This window comes from Simochromis diagramma, unplaced genomic scaffold, assembly GCF_900408965.1.
Source record: "Simochromis diagramma unplaced genomic scaffold, fSimDia1.1 OVJJ01000611.1, whole genome shotgun sequence".
Lineage (NCBI taxonomy): Eukaryota > Metazoa > Chordata > Actinopteri > Cichliformes > Cichlidae > Simochromis > Simochromis diagramma.
This window is the reverse complement of record NW_024387175.1, coordinates 1,701,887-1,723,081: the sequence shown is the minus strand read 5'-3', so window position 1 is coordinate 1,723,081 and position 21,195 is coordinate 1,701,887. Positions and strand designations below refer to the sequence as shown.

At 43.4% G+C, this 21,195-nt stretch overlaps 2 protein-coding genes across 6 annotated transcripts in view; one reads left to right on the top strand and one right to left on the bottom strand.

The window, feature by feature from the left end:
- The window catches only part of ankrd13b (ankyrin repeat domain 13B), a 42,415-nt gene extending 40,371 nt beyond the window's left edge, over positions 1 to 2,044 (bottom strand). The window contains exon 1 of one of the 2 annotated variants that reach the window (XM_040049575.1): positions 1,977 to 2,044. In XM_040049575.1, coding sequence (XP_039905509.1) covers positions 1,977 to 2,022 — 46 coding nt within the window. In that variant the 5' untranslated portion in view covers positions 2,023 to 2,044. The remainder of the gene's footprint in view (positions 1 to 1,976) is intronic. The other variant, XM_040049576.1, reaches the window with a different exon arrangement.
- Positions 37 to 19,457, top strand: git1 (G protein-coupled receptor kinase interacting ArfGAP 1). 4 transcript variants are annotated; one of them, XM_040049572.1, is made up of 21 exons: positions 37 to 431; positions 4,480 to 4,613; positions 7,262 to 7,374; positions 8,068 to 8,173; positions 8,767 to 8,853; positions 8,966 to 9,096; positions 9,229 to 9,323; positions 9,457 to 9,499; positions 10,150 to 10,176; positions 10,792 to 10,840; positions 11,208 to 11,280; positions 11,880 to 11,977; positions 12,750 to 12,858; positions 13,213 to 13,337; positions 14,364 to 14,516; positions 15,329 to 15,664; positions 16,885 to 16,947; positions 17,290 to 17,366; positions 17,656 to 17,826; positions 19,011 to 19,074; positions 19,180 to 19,457. In XM_040049572.1, exons 1-21 carry the CDS (start codon positions 380 to 382, stop codon positions 19,393 to 19,395), a joined length of 2,322 nt encoding a protein of 773 aa, XP_039905506.1. In that variant the 5' UTR covers positions 37 to 379; the 3' UTR covers positions 19,396 to 19,457. The 4 variants fall into 4 exon arrangements, with proteins under 4 accessions (XP_039905506.1, XP_039905505.1, XP_039905507.1 ...); XM_040049571.1 differs by lacking the exon at positions 10,150 to 10,176 and adding an exon at positions 9,679 to 9,723; XM_040049573.1 differs by lacking the exon at positions 10,150 to 10,176.
- The last annotated feature ends 1,738 nt before the right edge of the window (positions 19,458 to 21,195 follow it).

Here is a 21,195-nt window from a genome sequence, read left to right as displayed (position 1 = left end):
TGTGAGTGAGCGCGAGCGCGGATACTGTCAGGTAAAGAGCTGCCGTCTCTCGGTGAGTTGCAGGCAATGCAGGGAACAGATTTACTGTAGCAATATTCCGAGATGAGATCCTTTATACAAACAGATTAACTATGTTCACATAACTTGGATCCAGCCTCGGAGTTCATCAGCGAACGTGGGCGAACAGACCGCTGGAATTAACGGGAAGCTCAGTCGTCGTCAGCTGGCCGGGGGAAAAGCCGATCATACCACCCGGCTTCCGGGGATTCAGGGGCCGCATCGGTTGACGGCAGACGTCGGTCTGTAGCTCGGGGGGGGAAGACGGGCGAATATTCACATCATCGCCGACATCCACCTCTTCGTTTCATCCACTTTCGAGATGTCGAGAAAGCTACAAAGAACAGAAGTCTGCGCTGACTGCAGTGCGCCAGGTAAGGAACAGAAAAAAAGGAAAACAGACCATGGGACTGGAACAATGCGTCGATGGGGGCGACGTGGTGGGAGAACAAGGCCGAAGTTGCTGTCATTGTCAGAGGGTCTGCAGAGCAGGAAAACGGCCAGGGTTGCAAAGCGTCGTTTAGGCCCAAAATAAACACTGGAAAAAATAGGCGTGTTGCCACAACGGGAGAATATCTCTAGCTAACAGCTGCTCAACGTTAATGTAAACCATTGAATAACTTGATAGGTATATTTATTTGACCACGGCCATATGTAAGAACGAGTAGTTTATTTGGGGCAGTTTAAGATCCCATTGTCAGCTTTATGCTGCCTTCCCACTCGAAGAGACGTTTGTTTTGATTTTCGTGACCGGGGACAGACTTCCGAACACGTTAGCTTAGCTTGGCTAGCGAGCTGGCGATTTTGAGTCATTATGCAGCTGTGTGATAGAAGAATTTATGGTAGAGTGAATGTCCTGAGATATAATAATACATTTATATCGATGGACAGCTATCATATTGTTAGCACTTGCCCGTGGCTTTTGGAGTTCGTGCTTTTTATACTGCTAGCTTAGCTATGACGTTAGCTACTTTAGCTAACTTTTGCTAAACGCCAAGTTATTGCCAAGCTGATTCAGCTAAAGCGTCAGCGACCAGTCAGTAGCTTTAACAACAATTTGGCTTAAAAAATACAGTAAAGTATCAAAAACGTAATTAGAGTTTCTGTTTGTTTAACTTGATAATTTTAGAATATCTCCAGTAAAGTTAAGAAATAAAATGGTGAGAATTAATAGGAGTAAATTCAGTTTACAGTCATCCTAAGTTGGAGCACAGTTCAACATAAACCTGAAATGAGCCATACCTGTAGTTGTACCTCAAAATCATTTAAAAGCCACCTCAGTTCCATTAATCTAGTACAACACAAAGTTGTTGTTGTTTTTTTTAAAGGAAAGGGGACATAATTTCTAGCTTCACCTGCCTTAGCTTTCATCCATACTGTTCAGGGCGTAGTGATTTCCACTACAATGGCCATCCATAATTCTAGCTTAGTTTCCAACCCACTTCTCCTTTGGCCCCATCTGTGTTTGTTAAAATCTGAGTTAGAGACAATGTCAATAAGACCCTTCGTATGTAGCCCCAAATGCACGTGCTGTTTCAGTTCGATCCCCTTGATCATTGGTGATCTTGTGTGCCTTGCTTGCGTTCATTCATGTATACATGTGCAGCAGCTGCTCTTATGACAGCTGTGACCCCTGATAACTCTTAACTGTCTAAATGCTGCAGTCCAGCCTTGCATTGTACACCTTGCTATTATTACTTACTAACATGCTTCAGCACCTATTTTCCTTTTCTGGTTCCCCTTGAGTTACTTTTTACATACTGATGAAACCCCAGCTGAACTCCTTTCGTTGATACTATATTAACTTGCAGAATAATTAAATGCACATTATCTGTGACATATTAGTTATATTTTAAAGCTTTAGTTTATTTACTAGACAAAATAAGGCATTCACAATGGTAGATGGCTTGTTCGCGTACCTGTTACTAGCCGTGCATTTCTTCTACAACCATCATCTCTCTGCATGCAGCCCCTCCTTGCGACTTACGCACACACGCACGCAGTGCTTTCTGCAAAATGCTGACCTAGCCCCTGGTGACAGGCCACCTCCCTACTACCCAGCTTTGTGTCATACTGGGGGATAACTCAATGGCATGGCTACAAAGGACGACTGATACTCCTTTTCGTAGCCAAGCTTCAGGAGTCTTTAATGTCACACCATGGCAATCTGCAGTTTACGGGCAACAATGAATCACATCGTCACTATAGTAAACTCTTTATTTCGCACAGATGCATTTGTTTAGGAAACTGAAACTCTTGTGCAACTATTCACAGAAGAGAACAGCGGGGTTGAGTCGATATGTCGTGTTGGTGTCCCTGTCAGGCTTTGCTGTTGTTGCTGTGTTTGGTTAAAATTAGAAGTAAGATGGAGTAAATCCGGCAAGCTGACACTTAGTACAATTAAACACTGTATTAATTGTGTTTATATTGTATATAAACACATATATGTGTATATATTGTGATATACACCAAACAAGCCTAAAGCTAACTCGTTAACGGCCAAAGTATGCAGATGTGTGCAACATGTTATCTCAGTGTTTAAGAGTGGAGTGTAACACAATTTTAAAAACTTGCACTCATTTGTAGCATATGTTTTTGTGCAGGGTTAGCTGACACTTATAAAAACAAATGCTATACTAGATTGATGAATTAGGCCAACTTTAGGCAACATTATGCAGCAACATGCTGCAGATTTCACCAATACAGCACTGCTAATAGTCTATCCACTTCTAATAGCTTAATGGCATAGCCTCATATTGATTTAGCAGACCAGGCAGATAGCCTAGCCTGTGGGAGTTTTTTTTTAATATTTATTACACAGATTAAGGAATTAAATTGCTGAGGCCTTTAAAGCCTACGGGGCTGCTGTTCTAAACTGAGCTATTGCTTTTTTCAAAGCCATTTTGCATTTCATATTTCTTTTTTTTTCCTCTTTTTTTCTATGGGCAAAAAGACTTAAAGCACGCCGGTTCATCTGATGATGGACTATTTTAGCTCCATTAATACCCTAAGCCCAGACAGTTTTTATCCCAGGCTGAGTGTGACCAACACACATTGTAGATATGTGTGTGCGTTTGGGCGTGAACAGTGTGCATGTAAGTGTGCAGATGCTTGTTTTGATACTGCAGACTGTGTTAGTTGTGAGGCATTCATCGCGTCAGGGTCCTGAGGGCATAAACATAACCCAGACTCAGTCTTTCAGTGTCATTGGACTGGCACTGGCCTTTGCTGCTGCCCTCCACTTCCTCACCTCATTTGCACCCATTTAGAGATATGTTTCTTCTCTTAGGTATTAAAACAGGTTTCTTTGTCAAGCCACTGTCATAAACTAGTAATATTTAGTGGTGGCAGCAAAGCACAACTTGTCTCAATCCTAGCTGTTTATGACTGTAAGGTGCAAGCTAACGTGTATATTTGTAAAAATGCTATTTATAACTGTTTCTTATCAGACTTGCACAGTTCTTCACAGGAATAACTAAAATTGATTGCAATCAGATTTTCCTAAAAGGAAAAAAAAAGACTATGTGATATATGGAAATGTCGAATCATCTGTCCATCAAATTTAGGATCACGGAGGGGCTGGAGCCTATCCCATGGCCATAGGGAAAAAGGCGAGGTACAGCCAGCTTGGACAGGTCGCCAGCTTGGACAGGTCGCCAGCTGGTCGCAGGGCTAACATATAGAGACAGATAACCATTTGCACCTATAGGCAATGGGGAGAACATACAAACTAAACAGAAAGGCTCCGGCCAGATGGGCTAATTTGAGTCTCAGACCTTCTTGCTATGAGGCAACAGTGTTAACCATGTAGCTGTGTCCACATAGTTGTGCTTTCACATGATTCATTTCTGCATTATTTAAGTCAGTTTTCAGAGTTAATATTTAAAAATGTCTAGTTCTTGTCTTTTCAATAACCCAGTTTTTATTCAAAATTCTCTCAGTTATAAAAGCCCTTTGATTCATTACTGACATATACATCCTGCTTTACTCTTAATGTGCATAATACAAACCAGGTGCTCATTCAGCTGAGAAATGTAAAAAACCTAGAAACTTAATTGGAATATCTGTGACAGGATCACTGTCTGGTACTCATCTTTATTTTATCCATCATGTGGTTTTGCTCAGAAGCAGATAAAAAGACCTATAAAAAAAGACGCACATATGTTTGACTTGATATTGACTGAAGCCCAAAAGAGTAGCAGTGTAGGTAGACTGCATCTCTTCCTTGGGAAAAATGGCATTATAGTTGTGTAGTAAACTGTAATTTGGACCACCCACGTCATAAATCGTGGATATTCATGAGTATGTTCGTGTGGCCTGGATGGAAAGCACTTAATATTTTTAAAAATCTCCAAAGTCTAATTATCAGTCACAGTGTGCTTATGAAAATCCTAATGCTTTCTGTGTTTTTCTGTCTGTCAGACCCGGGCTGGACCAGTATCAACCGAGGGGTCCTGATTTGTGATGAATGCTGTTCGGTCCACCGCAGTTTAGGCCGCCATATCTCTATAGTCAAGCACCTGAGGCACAGCGGATGGCCTCCCTCCCTACTGCAGGTAAGTCTGAGAAATGAAGAGCGAAGGAATGAGAAACAGGGAAGGGCTTGTGAGACAAACGCAGTACCCAGAATAGTGCCACAGAAAGAAGAGCTACTGCAGAAATCTTAGTCAGCTCAGAAGATGCAAATCCACAGTACTGCAGTTTGTGTTTATTTTTTATTTGATCATATAGTTTAACTTTGATCTGTGAGTCTGTCTGTACTCTTGTTGTATATCTGTGTTCGTCTCAGTATGGCCTAAATGCAGGTTGAGGTGCTTAGTGCTGCTTCAGCTTCATCCTGTAATTAAGGAGGCATGAGGAGTGTGGGAGTTTTTGGCTTTATTGGTTTTATAACCAGTTTTGATTCCAGTGTAGAGCACAAATGTGTATCAGGGTTGTTCTGCAGCTTTACTGAAGATAATTTAGATTTATTTCGTAACACATTATATGTGTTAGATAATAGTTACAGAAATCACTGTGACTGTGAGCTATATGATACTGAATTATGAAAATAAGCTGTTAAACTAATTTCTTCCAATATTTTCTGGCCAGTCCAGAAATTATGTTTCAGTGATGCACTGGAGTCATAACACTGATGTAATTTTAAAACATATAGAACTGCATTAGCATCAGTAGACCCCAGGAAGTCTTCTACTTTCTGAATGTGACTTTTGCATGTTGTAGAAAAGCATCTTTTTCATGAAACATTTGCTAATGTTAGTAAATGTGATGGTCTTGTGACCTAAAGAAATGCACACACACACACACAAAATCAATGTATGGTGGTTCCGGCCCTGTGCACCTCTAAGGGTATTTGCACACGTGCAGTTTTTGATCCGTTAAAGTCAAACTTGGTTCATTTTCCTTTTTAGTGTGGTTCATGTGTGCAGATGCGAACACTGTAATCACACTCAGGTGCAGACCACAACGACTGCACCGAGAACCTTTGGAGGGGTTTATGGTGTGAATGTGATCCCACCTAGATCCAAACCAATTAGCAAGTTTGAGCTAAAAACATCCAGCAGCCACACAGGGTTAGGGGTTAGGGTCTGATAGATCTGCAAATGCTAATGAAAGTAAATTCTGTTATAGTCCAGAACACAGCGCCTTCTTCCAGACACATCTGGCTAGTAAGCAGACTGAACATTGTCACGTGGTTTGTAGTGACACATTCTGGTTCACTTGGAGTTCACTTGGATTTTTCTCTGCGTGAAAACAAACCAAAGCACGGGGGAACGGCTACAAGTTTACTGACTCATTAACTGATTTGAACCAGAGTACGAATCAGATGTGAAAACGCCCTAACAGCAGGTTGTCTGTGGATCTCAGTTGTTTTAAAGCTTGTTAAAGATCAGAGAGTACAGTAGTCCTTGCAGAGTTGATGTTGTGATACTCATCGTTTGAAAATAAGCTTTCTGTGTTCAAAATAAATCAGGCCGTTCTTTCTATATCTAATCCTTCTTAGCAAATCTAAGTAAGGTGAGTGAGTTTTCCAGAGTAATAGTCACCAAATGACATACTTTGTGTATGTCGGCGTCTTTTTTTGCTCTAAATTGTATTCAGGTGCTAGTGACTCAGAATACTGACACTCCACTGACAGGTGGCGTGAATAACACTGACTATCTCTTCATCATGTCACCTGTGGATGGATGGGTTAAATTGGGTAACAAGGGAACATTTTGTCCAGGAAAAATGGGTAAGTGTAAGGATTTAAAGGAGTTTGACAAGGGCCAAACTGCGATGGCTAGAGGACTGGGTCAGAACATCTCCAAAACTTGAGCTCATGTGGGGGTGTTCCTAGTCTGCAGTGGTCGGTATCTATCAAAGGTGGCCAAAGGAAGGAACAGCGATGAACGGGTGACAGAGTCATGGGCAGCGGAGGCTCACTGGAGAGTGAAGGTTGGACTATGTGGTCTGATTCTACAAACATTCTACTATAGCTCACGTTGCTGAAAAGGTTACTGCTGTCAGAATACACAGAGCATCACAGTAGGGCCTCAGCTGTAGACCAGACAGTGCGCCCATGCTGACCCCAATCAGCTGCTGAAAGCACTAACAGTAGGCGCATGAGGATCAGAACTGGACCACAGAGCAATGAAAGAAGGTGGCCTGGTCTGATGAATCATTTCTGCACCGCGCAGCTTGCAGGACTTCAATGTTTAAACTTAAAGGTTTCTTTGCAATCTGTTGCTAACATCTTGGTACCAGATACCACAGCACACAGGGTCCAGTGGAGTCCGTGCCTCGATGGGTCAGGGCTGTTTTGACAGCAAAAGGGGGACCAACACAATATTAGGCAGGTGGTCATAGTGAGCTGATCGCCTGGTTGTTGTACAGAAAAAGCTTCTAGATCGATAATCCATTTCTCAAATTGTAGAGGTACTTTATCTTCATAAGAAACTGCCTTCCCATGATTGGGCGCACAGTCGTAGCATCTTCAGTAGACAGCGTCTCCAAGCAGAGAATATTGCTTTTTCTTTTTTTCAGGATATTGAAACCTAATCTTCTGTGATTAACAGTCAGTTTAGCCAGAGGATAACACATTTTTCTTCCGTGTGACAAACTCCAAACACACTGCTTTACACTGACTTTAATAAAACATGCTCATGACAGCAAACCATCACTGAGTCACTTCTGTGTGTGTGTGTACGCGTTTGTGTTTCAGATGGTTCAGACCTTGGCCAGTAACGGGGCCAACTCCATATGGGAACACAGTCTCCTGGACCCGGCTCAGGTGCAGAGTGGCCGCAGGAAACCGAACCCCCAGGACAAAGTCCAGTAAGTATGCTCTGCACAGGCTCAAAATCCACATTAGGACACAGAGAAATTATTGTCCCTTTGTAAGCATAATTTTTCTCTCTCTTTTTTTTTTTTGACTGGTGAAGAACAATTGCAACTAGTATTTGTTTCTAAGTACATTAGTGCATTGTGGGCTGAAATATGGCTTTGGGAGAGTCATGAGATCGGGACCCGCAGGAAAAATATTTGCTCATTTCTTTTTCACCGGAAAATGGAGGTTTAGTGTGAACTGCCTCTTAAAAACCTCTGCAGTGTTCATCAGATTTATTTCTTTATCCATTTATGTAAAGCAAACTGGGAAACTAGGCATAACCCATCAGTTCGGTTCACTGTAGAGATTATTTATTACTGCTGGGGGGCTGTTTGTCTATTATTACAGCACTTTCTGTGTCTGTACCTCACAGAGAAAGGCGCCTGATCTTTCTATTTGATGAGAGTGAGGGGGTGAGAGGGAAAAATGAAGTCAAATCAAAATGACCTTACCTCTAGTGGGGCTTCAAATCCCTCGGTGGGGCGCCATATGCACTTGCAGTCATGATGCTAAAACGCATTTTCCTGTATAATAGGGTTTATTGCATGAATTGCAGTTCCACTTATTTTGTCCTCGAGTGTTCTTGTTTGCCTTTGAGGCCTGGGCTTTTGGTAACCATCTCAACTTCCCCTCCTGTGCAGTCCCACCAAGTCAGAGTTCATCAGAGCCAAATACCAGATGCTCGCATTCGTGCACAAGCTGCCCTGTCGTGATGACGACGGCGTCACCACTAAGGATCTCAGTAAGGTAAGAAAACATAAACACAGCTGCTGACTTGAATACGTGCGACACTTGTTTTTTCTTGATAAACAATTAGAGAATAATTTAACTCGACTTGTCATCTGTAGACCTATAAGCATGCTTTCTTTTATCCGCTAAGTGAAGGATTCTGCACTTGTTTGGATGATAACAGAAAACCAGTATTGTCTTTAATCTGCGCTCTAATGTTACTCTGTACTGAGCTGATGGGTAGGATGTTATGAGTTCAGGTTAATTAGCCTATACTGACACAGCTATACTGTGGAACAGCAAGTCTAAGCACAAAGGTTGTTTCCTTTATGAATGTCAGTAGCAGACGTTGCACATAAACATGCACTCAGGCAAACACACACAGATGCTCTTTTACTTATTACCCCCCCCCCCCCCCCCCCCCAACCCAGCAGGGAGTGATCTGAATGACACAGCAGGATGCAACAATCATCTCTAGCGCTGTGCTGCCTCTATGGGCTAATAAGGGAATTCAGTTTGTTTCTTTCTCTCTGTGACGTTTAATCTTTCCGCCCCGACTCCCCCCGTTTCTCTCTCTCCTCTCTACCTGTCTGTTTCTCCCTCTCTATTAGCAACTTCATTCAAGCGTGCGGACGGGGAGTTTAGAGACGTGTCTTCGGCTCCTGTCCCTCGGCGCTCAGGCCAACTTCTTCCACCCGGTCAGGACAAAATAAATCTCCCACTGACTCACATTTTGTCTTGTGCTGTTAACTTACTCTCTTTATGCCAGGCGTCTCTCTTTGTGACTGTGTTTCTGTGTGTGTCCCACAGGAGAAAGGCACTACCCCACTTCATGTGGCAGCCAAGGCAGGCCAGATCTTGCAGGCTGAGCTGCTCGTGGTGTATGGTGCTGACCCTGGATCGCCTGACATTAACGGACGCACACCTATGGACTATGCTAGGTACAGGAATTTGAAAGCACAATTCAGTAAATACAAAACCTGCATTTAGACCCTGTTCAGCTCTGGAATTGAGTCATCTAATGGTAAACACAACACAAGTAGAATCATTTCATGTGCGCGTGTGTGTTCCAGGCAGGCGGGCCATATAGAGCTAGCAGAGCGTCTGGTAGAGTGTCAGTATGAGCTGACGGACAGGTTAGCCTTCTACCTGTGCGGCCGGCGTCCAGGTAACCTAATGCACCAGTTTTTCTTGTTTTTGTTCTCCTCTTCACATGCCTTTAAGCACAGCAGTTAACCTCAGTAACGTACTGTGGTCGATTTTTGTTACTTGGTTGTTACGTTTTTCCTCTTCTCTCCCAGATCACAAGAATGGCCACTATATCATTCCTCAAATGGCAGACAGGTATGGACCAAATGATCATTTTTATTGTCTTAAGTTGATTATGAACAGCTGCAAGTCTGTTGTCGTTTAATTGCCTGAAAACAAATATATACATGATTAAACTTGCAGCTGCCAAACTTGCCTTACTTCTGTGACTGCTTAATTTCTCTGTCTGACATGTATGTATTGATATAATTTAGTGTTCTGACCACAGGGTGGCACCAAAGCCCCCACAAAGGAGTTAGGTAAAGGAAGTCTTTATTAAGCTGTTTGTTCACTGTGAATTTGGTGAGGTAGATACTTGAAGCGCGCTTGGTTAAGTAATGCTGAACTGCAGCGTGGATTTGAAAGACACACGAGTGCTCAGGCCGTGACACATCGAGTTCAGCATTTCTTAGCACGGCTTCTTTCACTTGTTTGATGGGCGCTGGGTTTTCTCAGCTACAGTTCAGAGATGTGTTGCACCTCCAGATCTGTTCGTTACTGAAATGGGTCTTACTTCTGTGCTGTCATCTTAACTCCACTTGCATCTGTTCTGTTTCTGGTGAATGGTTCCTCTTGTTAACAACAATTAAAGCTGTTTTCATGTGGCTTTTCTTCCCCTTCTTTCTGTCTGTTTCTCTTGTTTTTCTCACTTCTGTTCTCCATTTCGCTGTGCTTGGTGGAGTCAGAGCTCGTCCTAAGTGCCCGACACAGAGGTATCTTTACTTTCCTTGTTCTTTTTCCCCCCAGAATCTCTTTCTCCCCATCGGTCCCCTCTCTGTATACTTCCATCTCTCATGTATCCCACAATGCATCCAGCTTTTCTTGAGTGGCATTGAACAGTTGTTTATAGATTATAAAGCTGTAAAGATTTAAACAGATGTAAACAATCAAGAAGTCTTGTAACTGAAAGACTGTCGTGTGTTTGAATCACACCAGGCTTTTTCGCATATTCAAATTTTACTTCCGCGTGTATCCTTAGTGACATCTTTAGCCATAGCGAGAGCATATTTAAAGAGTTTCAGATCAGTCTTTAAAGCTTCGAATCTCTGTAATCTCACTGTGTCACAAACTTGACACCCTTACAGCATAATATGTGAAAGCCAACTCACATTTATATTGCTGTTGTTACCTGACCAGCAGTCACCAGTAGAACAAGTTGTCCCGCCTTACCTCCTCATTCTAGAAGAAACTCCCTTTCCACCTCCACCCCTCTCACTTTTTTCTTCCATCTCATATCTCCCTCCCCTGTCCCCTTCCTCTCTGCGTCTTTATTCCACTGTATATTTACGATGTCTCTTTGATTGTCATCTTCTGTGTTTTTGTTCTAGTCTGGACCTCTCAGAACTGGCCAAGGCTGCCAAGAAGAAGCTCCAAGCGGTGAGTTGAATTTACATAGCTTATGGTTATAATGTCAAAAGCAACAGGCTGTTGTGTTTTGTGGGGATTTGTTTTTTTTTTAACAGGTTCTTGAAAGTAAAAAAATAAAAAATAAATAAAAAAATACAAGAAAAGAGTTTTTGTTGGGTGAAAAGAAAAGTTGGTGTCACAAACAGATTTTCTGCTCATAGCTGTTTGTTCTCTCCATGTCAATCTGAGAGATTGTTATTAAATTCATTTTATTTCATCTGCTCTCTCTGGTTTGTCACGCTGATGCTTATTGTTCAGCACGTGCTGTATCTATGTATCTATGTAGACATGTAGAATAAGACCCGCTAATGGCAATTTGTGTGCGCATGTGTGGCAGCTCAACAATCGGCTGTTTGAGGAGCTAGCAATGGACGTCTATGACGAGGTGGATCGCAGAGAAAATGATGCAGGTGAGCCTTATCGCTTCCTTTATACCCTGTACGACTGTCTGCCTGGGCCTGTGCGTTTGGGCTTTTTCCCCTTTGTGGACCAATTGATGTTGAAACAAACTAGAAAAATGTAAAAACTCTTGAGGAAAAGTTATGGGAGTGAAGCTGATATAAAGATAAGAAGCGCCAAAGAAAGAGGAAGTGAAATGAAGGACAGGGCGACGAGAGAAGGGAAAAACTGCTAAAGAGGAAGGCCAAAATGTTTTGAGTGAAAGAGGAGGAGGAGGAGAATGGAGCGAGGAAGTGCCTCGCAAATTCTTGAGTCTCTCTCCTCCTCTTCGCTCTTTCTCTTTTTTCCTTCTCTTCTCTCCCTTTCCTTCAGTATGGGCAAAAGTCAGAGCGCGCTTTCTGACTGAAGCACACAGGTAAGTAGCAGGGATAGACTTGTAGACACACCACCAACAGCACACACAAAACTGCACTGTAAGAGATTCACTGTACTTTGTTTATATCTCTGTGGATGTGTGGGTGGATGGGCTGCGTGTGGTTGGATGTGGGCGACCTTGTTGTTTGAACGCGCACTCACAGATTTATTTTCTGCTTTACGTTTTTGTCTCCAGTGTGGCTTACGACCCAGAACCACAGCACTCTGGTAACAGAACGCAGCGCAGTCCCTTTCCTACCAGTCAACCCTGAATACTCTGCAACGCGCAACCAGGTAAACACGCACATACTCGTATACGTTTGTAATGACTGATTTAAAGGAACAGATAGGGGGGGAGGAAAAAAGACAAAATGGAGATTTCTTATTTCTTAGATAGGCAGTTTATGTGTTTGTTGGGGGGGGGGACAGAGAAAGGAGTGTGAAATTAGCAGCGGCTGTTCCTCAGCTGTGAGAGTGTAATCTTTCTGCACTCTCTCTTTATCTCTCTAGCTCTCCCTGTGAGGTAGAGAGCGAAATCTCAAGTCCACTTACAAAGTTTATAGTCATCTGCATGGCTCATTTTTGGTGTAAACACTCAAACCCAAGTGTACACACACACATACAAACAACTCCCACATGGCCACGTTTGCTTTCACGTGATTGGGCAGTTCACTGTGGTCAGAGGCTGCTATTTATGGTCGAAAACAGAAGAAATCGCATCTTTAGAGTTGAACTTCTGTGAATGGTTTTACACTTTGGTAGGAGCTGACCTTCTTGTGCTCTTATGCAGATGCCTGGACGCTAACCTAATTGTAGAGTTTATGTTCCTTTGCACATGTTGTGTTGCTGTGTGTGTTGAGAGTATGACTGTGTTTTTCCACAGCACATGGTAACTGACCACAGCAGTCACACAGGCACTGAACCACTGACTATGGGCTCCATTGTATTTGTCTCATACTCAGCTCATGATTTTAAAAAAGAAAAACGCGGAACTGAATTTCAGGCTTTGATGCCAGTGTTTGTGTGCGCATGTGTTTGTGTAACTCCCGGCTTGTTCTTTTCTCAGGGCCGCCAGAAGCTCGCCCGTTTCAACGCCCGGGAGTTTGCTACCCTCATCATCGACATCTTGAGTGACGCCAAAAGGAGACAGCAGGGAAAAGGTCTTAGCCCTACTGGTGAGACTGGGAGGGAGGGCTAGACTTTAAACTTTGAAGGCAGTGCCATCTAACCTGATTAATATGCACGATGCATAGATATCCATTTATTGATTTATACCAGTGTGCAAAAGTCTGCAAAGCTTAAAACCTTAAAACTTTTAAAATCACCTGTGTCGCAGCAGCAGCACAGTTATAAGAGAATCATTCCTGTGTGACAGTTTATTCTTACATGAAACTGTCTAGTACGACACACAACTGTGTTATTACTTTAAGCACTCCCAGGAGAAAGATCACGTTTGAGTGAAGAGCGAGTGCTAATATTACGTGAAAGAAAACTGTAAATGGGCAGATTTTTCTTCCCCTTGTTATCAGACCCGCTGGACCTGGGCATCGACGATGACCAGCACGACTACGACAGTGTAGCTTCTGACGAGGACACAGACAGCGAGCTCACCACCCAGAACAACAACAACACGCAACGTAGCAACCGTGCAAAGGTATACAGCGTGACACACTTTTTTTTTTTCTTTCTAAATAGCTACCCTTTACCCCACATTTGTGTGGCTTTCATACTTGTTAATCACCATTTTGATGTGTTTCCTTTCCCTCTATCCCTGAATTTCATTCAGTCATATTAGTAAGCAAAGCTTTTCCACAGTTTAGTGGCTTGAATGACTGCTTCTCCCAACATGCTTTGCGGAAAGTGGCCACACTCATGGCTGCCACATAGCTCCTGAGTGACATCATCAGCTATTCTGGGTCCCTGTCAGAGTAGGCATTGTTCATGCACAGAGAGAGCGTGTGTAATGGGAGGGAAAAGAGAAGGAGACAGATTTAAGAAACAAAAGGAAGGAAAAATGATGTGGGAGGGGTAGAAGTGAAGCTAAACCAGTAACAAGCTTCTTTTCATGCTCAGGGTAAAACCCCGCCAAGCTAGAGGATCTACTCGCCTTTAAATCCAAGGAAATATATGGATTTGTTGTTTTACGGTGCTCACAGCATCGAAGAATTGTGTGTTCTAGTATGAAGCAGGGGGTAATAGAAGTAGTGGTGAATGAATCACAAGCAGAAGGCTATAAAGTGTAGTTTATGAAAGGTGTATTTATTGGTTTAATTCCAGGGAGTGGTAGAGGGCTGAATCTGAGCAGGCTGTGGGGTGGCAGGAAGTGAGTGGGAATATTGAGAGCAAGAACTAAAGGTCTTGTGTGTGTGTGTGTGTGTGTGTGTGTGTGTGTGTGTGTGTGTGTGTGTGTGTGTGTGTGTGTGTGTGTGTGTGTGTGTGTGTGTGTGTGTGTGATCCTACCTTCAAGTTAGGCCTCTTCTTGCCTCAAAGCCACGGCTGTTTTTTTTTTTGTTTTTTTTCCACAGCTTAAAAAAAATGTATAAATTACAACCACATTTAGAACCTTGTTAATGCATGAATTTCACTAAATACAGAATGTATTGAAGGAGTTTAGTCACAACCCCTCCCCAAATCTTTCGACCTGTTTGACCTCCTGCCTTATATGTTCCTATCGATCCAGAGTATGGACTCCTCAGACTTGTCAGATGGTCCCATCACCCTGCAGGAGTATCTGGAGGTGAAGAAGGCTTTGGCCTCCTCAGAAGCTAAGGTGCAGCAGCTGATGAAGGTTAACAACAACCTGAGCGAGGAGCTCCGGCGGCTCCAGAAGGAGGTAGGAGTAGTGCAGGTGGAACGAGAGGATTAGCAGTGACCATTCAGACTAATAAAGGGTTTGCTGCATGGCTTCTTAGAAAGAGAATACAAAATGAATAGAAGTTGGAATAAAAGATGTGCTTGGTAATGATGACTAGAAGACACGAGGCAGATTGGTAAAAGAGACGGGGCAGTTGATTCAGACAGAAAGAGGGTATAATGATGGAGAGACAGTTGAATAAATTAATATCTTTGCAAGATGATTTTTCCCCGTCAGGGTGTTATTTACTTTTGATGGAGCTCATGTGCTGTTCATTGTTGCATCTTTTTTTTTTTTTCCCGTGAGTCATTGTCATTTCCCTAATATGTTCATTAGCGACTGGCTTAAGTGATTCATTTATGTGTTCATCTTCTCATGTCACTGAGGATTTAATGAAGATTTGAAACAAACATAGAAAAAAAACACACTGCAAATAACAAATGTGTCAGATTAGGGCGCTAGGCAACAGTACCTCAGGGCAGATGAGCCTACAGTTTCCCCTCATTGACCCCTTGAACACAAACACTGTATTTTCAGGTATGTACTGTAGCCCTCCACCCCTTCCCTAAGACCCAGTCCCAGCTTATTGTAGTGTAATACCATGTGTTGCATCCCCCCCCTCAATACTGACTTAATATGTGAAGCCCAATATGAGCCTGAATATGGATGCTTGTTTTTGACCGTTCAGTTGACCCCCCCTCCCCCAATTCCCTTCAACCTTCCCATGTTCCTCCCTCCATCCCTCCCTCCATTGTCTCATCCCTCCCTGCTGCCTTCCTCCTCTCCTTTAGATCACCCGGATGCAGACAGAGAACAGTGCGCTACGGAGGGGCCAGCAGGCTGGGGGAGCAGCTGGCCATGGGGTAGGGGGACCTGGTGGAGGTGGGGGAACAGGAGGCCACTGGGCAGTGGGTGGGATGCGAGGTGGAGTGGGTGGATTTGGGCCAGGAGGGGACCCACCGGTGCTTTCGGTGCCCTCCTCGGCCACCCCCCACTCCCACCCTCACCGGAGGGAACGCCAGGCCTTCTCAATGTACGAGCCAGGGGCGGCCCCCGGCCCCACGGCCCACGGTCCCCCAGTCCTGGACTCCCTAGCGCCCCGCCTGCAGCCCCTCAACACAGCCAGCGTAAGTTAGAACGGCCCTGTCCCCTTTCCACTCACCACCTTCGCCTCGGTGGCTCTGATTGCCTGTCTTTGGCCTGATTAAATAGGTGATGGTCTGATCCTGATCTTTACATTTCCCCCCCTCTTCTTTCCCCTTGCATCTCAGTTCTCAGTCTTTCTCTTTCAAAAGATCCAGTTGTGCACGAACCCATTTTTAAGGGAAGTTTTGTAATGGTTCAAAAAGAATTGTTATATTGAGCTTTAAAACTGCATAAATGATGGAGTGCATACGTGTGACCTGAAGGAGAAAGATGGGAAAGAAAAACAACAAAAAAGGACTGTTTCCTCTGTTCTGCTGCCTGGCAAAAGCCTCTGATACACCGCTGCATAGCCTGCTCTGCACACTTTGACCTTTTCAAACCCCTTTGACGTCTTTGCTGCTGGACAGTTGCTTAATCTGGAAATGCTGGGATCACACACACAGATGCACAGAAGTTCATTTTTGTTTCACCGCCACTTTAAAGAAAAGATATAATAAAATTAAAAAAAAGTTTCTCATATTGCAAACCAGGTGAGCAGTTCAGCAGCATTTAGTTTACAGCACGTTAATAGAGCTACAGAATGCAGACACATCTCACCGCCGCACCAAGTTGGTGACTGTTTCTTCACACAGAGATTTACCTGTTTGTCTGTTTTCTGTCTGTCTGTTTCTTCACCTGTCCGTTCTTTGCTCACTGCAGTGCAGCCGTGCATCCTCTGGATGTAAGCATTCTGTCTGTCATTGCATTGTTTGCCATTTCGTCTTTGAGTTTGTAGTATTATCTCACAGTATGTAATTATGCATTCTGTTTTTCAGAGATCAACATTAGTATTGAGTATGGGTAGTCTCTTTTTAGATGCTGTGTGCCGTGTGTAAGTCAAGCAGAAGAAGCTAGATTAGTTGACAGTATGTTTGCTTACTGTTAGATAAGCAGCGAGGCATGTAGTGTAGAAAAAGATGATGGGCCGTTGAGTTGTTCAGTGCTGCTCTCACTGACTCGTTTGCCTTGTTTTCCTGCTGTTTATTTAAAAAGAAAACTTCTTCTCTATGTCCCCACGCTTCTTTTCCCCCCTGCTCATTTCATCATCTGTCTCTTTCTGCTAATATTTCAATTTCTTTTTAATCTTCTTTCTGGCCTCACCCATGCTCCTCCATCTCTCTCTCATCCTCTCTCTATCCTTGTGTTCCCTTTGTCTTCCCAGGTAAGGAAGGGCGGCTCAGGGAGTCCATATCTGTCTGGATCTGCAGAGATGGGTAGATACATGGTGAGCTGCTGCTGTTTTGGCTCTTCATTTCTTTTTATGATCCTCCACTTAATGCATTCAGAAAGTTGAGATTATTGGCTTACATTGTTTTATCCAAACCAGCGTCTCATGGGTCTGTTGCTGTTGGCCCTAATCCTGAGATTCAATCACAGAATATCCCTCATCCCATTAGAATTACCCACATACTAAATGTAGTGTAATATCTGTCCCATTTAATGGACATCAGTGGAAACCATCTCAATTACATGGAAACAAATGAAAATTAGAATTTTGATTGAGGAGGTATACTTACAGGACATGATGTGTGGTGATTATTTAGTTCCTGCTGTGTTTTTCTTCCAGGTCCCTAAACCAGAGAAGCACGGCAGTGGCACCGACAGCGACTACGACAACACACAACTGTACGACGCCTCAGTAAGGTCAGTGTTTGAATGTAAATCTGCAGTTTAAAAAAAAAAAGATTTCCTAGCTTTCTAAAACCAACTTTTCTACTTTTCTAAAGATCTTATTTTTTAAATGGATTCACAGAAACTGTTTTCAATTACTTATAACACAAATGTGGAGGTAGCAGGTTTTAGTAAGAAACGAGGGGCACAAGCTGTTGACATATTGCCACACAAGGACTGTAAATGCTCATCCATGACCGTCACCTACTGTCCTCGATCTGAGGTTTTAATTGTTGCGCGGGTAATGCGTTTCCCTATCCAGTATGGGCCGCAGCAGTGAAGAGGAAGGCCGTGGGGAGCCTGAGGAGGGTGGGGAGGGGGGTGAGCCAGACCCCACCTTACCCTGCACAGAGGACGTCATACTGAAGACTGAGCAGGTGACTAAGAACATCCAGGAGCTGCTCAGGGCCGCTCAGGAGTTCAAACACGACAGGTAGGTGAAAAAATGGAGGCACAGTCCTTTTCATCTTAAAATAAAATGCATAAAAATGACAAATCTAATTGTGTCTTACAACCAGCCTGTCAGACATTGAGTTAAGCTAATGTTATGCTTATTTTTTTCTTGATTTCAATAAGAAAAAACCCCCAATATCAAATCAGATCATAGCAATTCACAATCAGTTGATGTTGACATTATGAGAGGCCGAATCACAAAGATGTGAAAGAAAGACAGAGGACAGAAACAAGAGTATACTCGGGGTGGAAATATAAGACCATGTATAAAAACTGTAAACGGTTTAAATAAAATCTCCCCCTGGGTCAGAAATGGTGAAAATGCACCAAAACCACCAAAAAGCTACTTTAAGTAGTCTTACTGTAAATTAGAAAAGAGCTGAGCAGCTCATAGACACAGGAGATCATGTGACTGCATGAAGTTTATACTGGTGCTGTGTCCCCTAACCTAAGTTTACCCTTCATGACTTTTCCAGGAGAATGAGTGGGGTGCACTCAAATGCTCAGGTGCCGTCAGATTAATGCAAAGCAGCACATGTCTGATAGACATAGACGGCACCTTCATCTCCATTTTTAAATGGTAAACTCTGATGTGAATGATAGTCGACAGCTGCACAGTGAGAATGTAGTTGTTAACTCCAGTAGCAGTAGGCTGAACTGTTACGCTAGCAATATTTTCCAGCTTTTACTAGAGGAAGCCACATAAGAAATATAATCTCTTCAGAATGTTGTGGGTGCTTGTATTTGCAGTCTCATACTTACGGTCACCAGGGTTACCAAGGGCCAATGACGATAGGTGTAATAAGGAAAGAATGCAGTTATTGTAGTTTGAGGCTAATTCAGTGTTTCTCCTCAGTTTCAACTCTTTTGTTTTATTTAATTACAGCACACTAAACCTTTCTATTGATAAATACGGCTGGTGTTAAGAAATCGATTTAAATCTCTTTAAAAATTAAAGATTTGCTGTGTGACTTTTTCTTTTTTTACCCACCTTTAACGTGAGTCACTCAAACTCCCAGTTTGATAAACTTTGCTTCCTGGACACCAGCTCCCTCTTTACCACAGGAGTCGTTGCAGGAACCTCGCCTGCTCACCTGCATTAGTGCTGTTGCACAGTCCTTGACTCATTTGACTCTTCAGTTAAAGAATCACTTCTCTTTTCAGTTTTGTGCCGTGTTCTGAGAAGATCCACTCTGCTGTCACAGAGATGGCTTCACTCTTCCCCAAAGTAAGTGCCCCGTCCTTATGTTTTATTTCTCACACTGTGTCTCTCATCTACATCTACATCTTCTTTTTTCTTTTTTCTTTTTTGATTGCTTCCATCTGTCTGCAGCGACCAGCACTGGATGCAGTCCACTGTTCTCTCCGCCTGTTGGCTTCCAGTGCCTCGCGACTGCAGGTGGAGTGCCGTAAGGCGGCGCCTTCGGAGCCTGGCGCTCCTGCAGTAGACTACCAGCTTCTCACTCAGCAGGTCATCCAGTGCGCCTACGACATCGCCAAGGCTGCCAAGCAACTGGTCACAATCACCACTCGTGAGAAGAAACAGTGACCCGACAAAAGAAAGAGAGAGGATCAGTGCATGTGCGGTTTAAAGTGGGATGGGAGGGGGCTTCCGGGAGAGGGAGAAAGAGGGAGGGGCAGGGGGGGGGAGGGGAGTACGATCACACTACAGGATGAAGGGTAAGGAATTGAAGTGACGGGGGAGCAAGGCTGACATGAGGAAGAGAAAAGAGAAAGGAAGGGATTTGGATGGAAGCAAAGCAGAGGACGTTTGTATGATAGAAACACTACAGTGAATGGAAAAAAATTCCACAGGCGTGGAAGCGAAAGTAGGGAAGGATGAAAGGAAGGAGCCAACACGGGAACCACAGCCCGCAGGGACCTTAGCAGACTGTTGGAATGGGATGTGTACCATAAACTGCTCAAACTGTGACGAGCATACGTGTCATAGACTGCTTTATTTATTCTCACTTGTAACTCATCGTCCCTCCTTCTCCCGCTTCGGGAGGGAGGCAGCGTATGCTCCGAGAGAGAAGTAGATAGAACAGCCTCCACGCCATCGCCGTCCCTCCGTCCTTACGAGGAATCGGGTTGTCCTTCCTCCTCTTCTTTCCTCTCTCTAAAGAAGAGGGACCCCGCACCCCCACGCTGTCCCAGGCTGGATGAGCGTCCGGTGCAGAGAAGGACCTGCAGCCCACTCAGTCTGATTCCCACACTTCCTTCCACATGGGGGTAAGCATTTACAGGAGGGGCTCCAGCTTTTTTTTTTTTTTTTTTTTTTTTTATTAAACCCATCACCTTCCCTTTCTTTTGGTGGTACACAGCATGATCTGGCATGTTTTCCTTTCTTTCCTCTCCTTTTTTTTGCCTTTTGAATGTGCAGGTCTGTTTGGTCTGACAGAAATACTTTTTTTTTTTTTTTACTGACTTACAGAAACAAAAACCCTTACACTGGAATAATTGTGATTTATTGTTGTTGTTGTTTTTCTTGCCTATTGTTTTTGCTTTGTATTGATAATTTTACTGACTGTCATTTTTTATTTTATGTATGTTTTTTTTCCTTGTCTCATTTAGTTGAATATGGAGACAGGTGGGAGTATGTGTTAACCTCTTACTGGGATTTAAGTCTACATGCACACAAACAAACAAACACACGAATCAGCCTGTGAAAAAAAGGTCCTCGACATTTCTCAAGCGCTCCTTTTCAAAGACAGTTGAGTTTTTATTACATTTTCCTTCATGTGATATATATATACATCTTATGGCTGTGGGGTGTTGAACGGTTGCCAAAGGCATGGTGCATTATGACAGGACCAGGATCACAACTGCTCCTCCTTCATGTCCTCAGCTGTCTTTTTTCCCCCTCTCTTTCTTTGCGCTTGATTTCTCTTACTGTTCGCCTCATTACCAGAGCCAGTGGAATCATCTCAGAATCACCTTCGTAATCATTTTTTCGCAGTGCCAAGCAGAATAATAAGAACATCTGGTTTCCACATGGAGGATTAAGCCCCAGTCTTCCTCAAAAAGTGCTTATGTGGCACGGGTGCTTTACTTGGTAACTGTTGAGTGTCATTAAGCGGACACACTGGTGTGTTGGGAGTTGAGCTTTAAAAGTAGACCTGTGGAGAAAAAACAAAAGCACCAGATCTGGCAACCAGGATCACAGATATCATTCTGAGGTGCACTTGATTTAGTTTGCCAAGTATTATTATGTTGTTGTTGTTGTTTTTGTTGTTTTTTTTTACCCTTGAGACTGTTTGACAAGCTTCTGTGGAAGCCTGCGAGCAGTTTTCTGTCACAGCCTGCTGATCTGGGCCACAGAAGTTGTCTCTTTTTAGCCATCTGCCTT

What these genes read in the sequence shown, in the direction of transcription:
- git1 (XM_040049571.1), top strand. Translation starts at nt 380, where the DNA reads ATGTCGAGAAAGCTACAAAGAACAGAAGTCTGCGCTGACTGCAGTGCG. An exon ending in TCGCAGAGAAAATGATGCAG is followed by an intron (nt 11,281 to 11,879) that starts GTGAGCCTTATC and finishes TTTTGTCTCCAG; the next exon opens with TGTGGCTTACGACCCAGAAC. An exon ending in CAGAGATGGGTAGATACATG is followed by an intron (nt 16,948 to 17,289) that starts GTGAGCTGCTGC and finishes TTTTTCTTCCAG; the next exon opens with GTCCCTAAACCAGAGAAGCA.